The sequence below is a fragment of the Chiloscyllium plagiosum genome, chromosome 37 (assembly GCF_004010195.1).
Source record: "Chiloscyllium plagiosum isolate BGI_BamShark_2017 chromosome 37, ASM401019v2, whole genome shotgun sequence".
NCBI lineage: Eukaryota > Metazoa > Chordata > Chondrichthyes > Orectolobiformes > Hemiscylliidae > Chiloscyllium > Chiloscyllium plagiosum.
This window is the reverse complement of record NC_057746.1, coordinates 29,369,593-29,371,988: the sequence shown is the minus strand read 5'-3', so window position 1 is coordinate 29,371,988 and position 2,396 is coordinate 29,369,593. Positions and strand designations below refer to the sequence as shown.

Genomic DNA, 2,396 nt, shown 5'->3' with positions numbered 1-2,396 from the left:
AAAGGTTGGACAAACGAGGACTTTTTAGGGCAGTGGAGACTGAGGGGGGGATACTTACAGAAGTGAATAAGATCATGAGAGGCAATGACAAGGTGAATGCACTCAGTCTTTTACCCAGAGTTGCAGAATCAAGGAAGAGAGGACATCAGTTTCCAGTTAGAGGGGAAAGAATAAAAGGGACAATGTTTTTACACAGAGGGTGGATTGTATGCGGAATAAGCTGCCAGTGGAAATGGTTCAGATGTGTATATTAACAACATTTCAAAGAAATTTGGAGAAATACATGAATCGGAAAGGTTTAGAAGGTTACAGGCCAAGTGCCGGGAAATGTGATAAGTGTGGATAGACCTTTTGTTTGGCATGGATCAGTTTGAGCCAGTCTATGCTGTAGGGCTCTAACAATCTCTGACACAAAGGCCCCACCGAAAGGAGCAACAACTGAATGTCTAGAGTAAACTTGGGATCATTTCCGGGCAACTAACACTCCATTGACTCGAAACAGTAAATTTTAAAACAATCCAGATGAAGTTGGAATGCGAGGTAGAAGGATACATATTCTGGAGAAATTTACAAATAAAATGACAACAGGTTTACTCTCTTGGATTTATTGATGAAGTAGTTTTTAAAGAAACCTTGCTTTCACTCTAGTGAGTCGCAGATGTTGATTTGGTTGAAGAAGCTATTTTCAAATTTGATCCTGCACTCCAATATAAGTTAGAATTACATAAACATAAACAATGAGAAATCTGAATAGTTCCATGCACAGAGTGCTAGAGTAATGACTTTTATCAAGCCGACATTTTCATTGGGGTGACTTAAGGATTATTTCACAGGAGATAATGATGAGAGAGCAATAACTCAGAAATAAGTGAAAACTGTGGCTCCACCTTCATTGCAGTTTGCACCAACTGAATGGTTTCAAACATGGTTAAATATGATCTGATCTTGACATAAACGATCGGTTCACCCATCAAATCTGAAGTTTTCAAATTTTCCAAATTTTTTGAAAGAGCAGTAACATTCTGGGCAATATTTACAGACCTGAGCACAACAAGACAGTTCTCAATATTATTAAATCACGTGTGGGATACACATTATTGACACATGGTGGAAATCTAAAGAAGATCATTCTGACATTTTATTGGGATTGAGCCCAGTCCCCCTGGAAAGACACCACTGACCCTGCAGTGAAACGATTTGGTGTCCCCCGGAAAGACTCCCACTGAGCCCAGTCTGAGAACCACTGACTGATTCATCTCCAACACCGTCATGTAGCGCCACCTCCCGCCTGTGGAGCAACATTACAGACAGGAAGGTCCCCGGGTTCCTGCAGCTCACAGCTCATTCTACCCAGTCAGTCCCTCTCTACAACTGAGCTTCTATTTATTTCTTCTCTCCCCCTCCTTCTTTCCACCAGACTGAGACCGACCCCATCAGTTTACAGCTGGCAGGAGACATGGGGACGGGATGAAATTATAGGATTTCAGTGCCCTTTAATCCTGCAGATTGTCAGCGGGGCGGAGTTTTTCCCATCAATATTCCCTCCTGGACAGAAGATGGGAAAGACCCTCTCAGTGAAAGTGTGGCTGAAAGTGTGGAGATGGGACATGGTGTCCGCATTGTAAAATGACACCTGTCCAGTCTCATAGTCCAGGAAAACCCCGATCTTCCAGGGATTCACACTCGGGGAGAGGGGGGTCTCAGAGGGGGAGGTGGCGGCTAAATAACCACATCCGGGAAACAGTCCCACAATCCAGAATCCAATCTCGGGGCTCAGTCTGATCCTCCCTTTCCTCTCCACAGACTCTCGGGCCACTCCCAGACACCACCAGGTCTTCTCCCCCACCTCCACCTCCCAGTAATGTCTCCCTGATGTGAATCCCTCTGATCCCAGGACACACAGCCAGGAATCAAATCTCTCCAGGGAGTCAGGGAGCGTCTGCTCTGTGTCTCCGAGTCTTACACTGATCCGGTCCTCAGACAGGATGAGCCGGGGATGCGCTGTGTTCGGATCCAGAGTCAGAGAGGCTGGAGCTGGGGGAGAGATCAAATAACACCGTCAGGGAGAGAGAGGGAGGGAGAGAGAGGCCAAGGAGGGTGAGGGGAGCAGGTAGTGAGTGGTTGAGTGACAGAAGGGATGGGTGTGGAGGGGAGATAAGGTGAATCTGAAAAGGGGAGTTTGAAGGAGGGGAGCGTCAGGGAAAGAGGAGTGAGTGAAGGAGAGTTCAGTGAGTGTGGAGAGTGAAGGAATGAGGAGGAAGGATGGTTCAGGCAGAGGGCTTGGGAGGAAGGAATGAGGGAGGGGAGGTGAGAGGGCTCACTTGAGGGGAGTGAGTGGGGAAATGAAGAACAGAACCCTAACCCTAACCTTATCGCAGGAGGGAGGGGAAGGTTAA

The 2,396-nt window shown here is 46.8% G+C and overlaps 1 protein-coding gene across 1 annotated transcript in view; it reads right to left on the bottom strand.

Moving 5' to 3' along the window:
- Positions 1 to 577: 577 nt before the first annotated feature.
- The window catches only part of LOC122541550 (zinc-binding protein A33-like), a 14,802-nt gene continuing 12,983 nt past the window's right edge, over positions 578 to 2,396 (bottom strand). Inside the window, exon 7 of the mRNA XM_043678379.1 lies at positions 578 to 2,034. Coding sequence (XP_043534314.1) covers positions 1,484 to 2,034 — 551 coding nt within the window. The 3' untranslated portion in view covers positions 578 to 1,483. The remainder of the gene's footprint in view (positions 2,035 to 2,396) is intronic.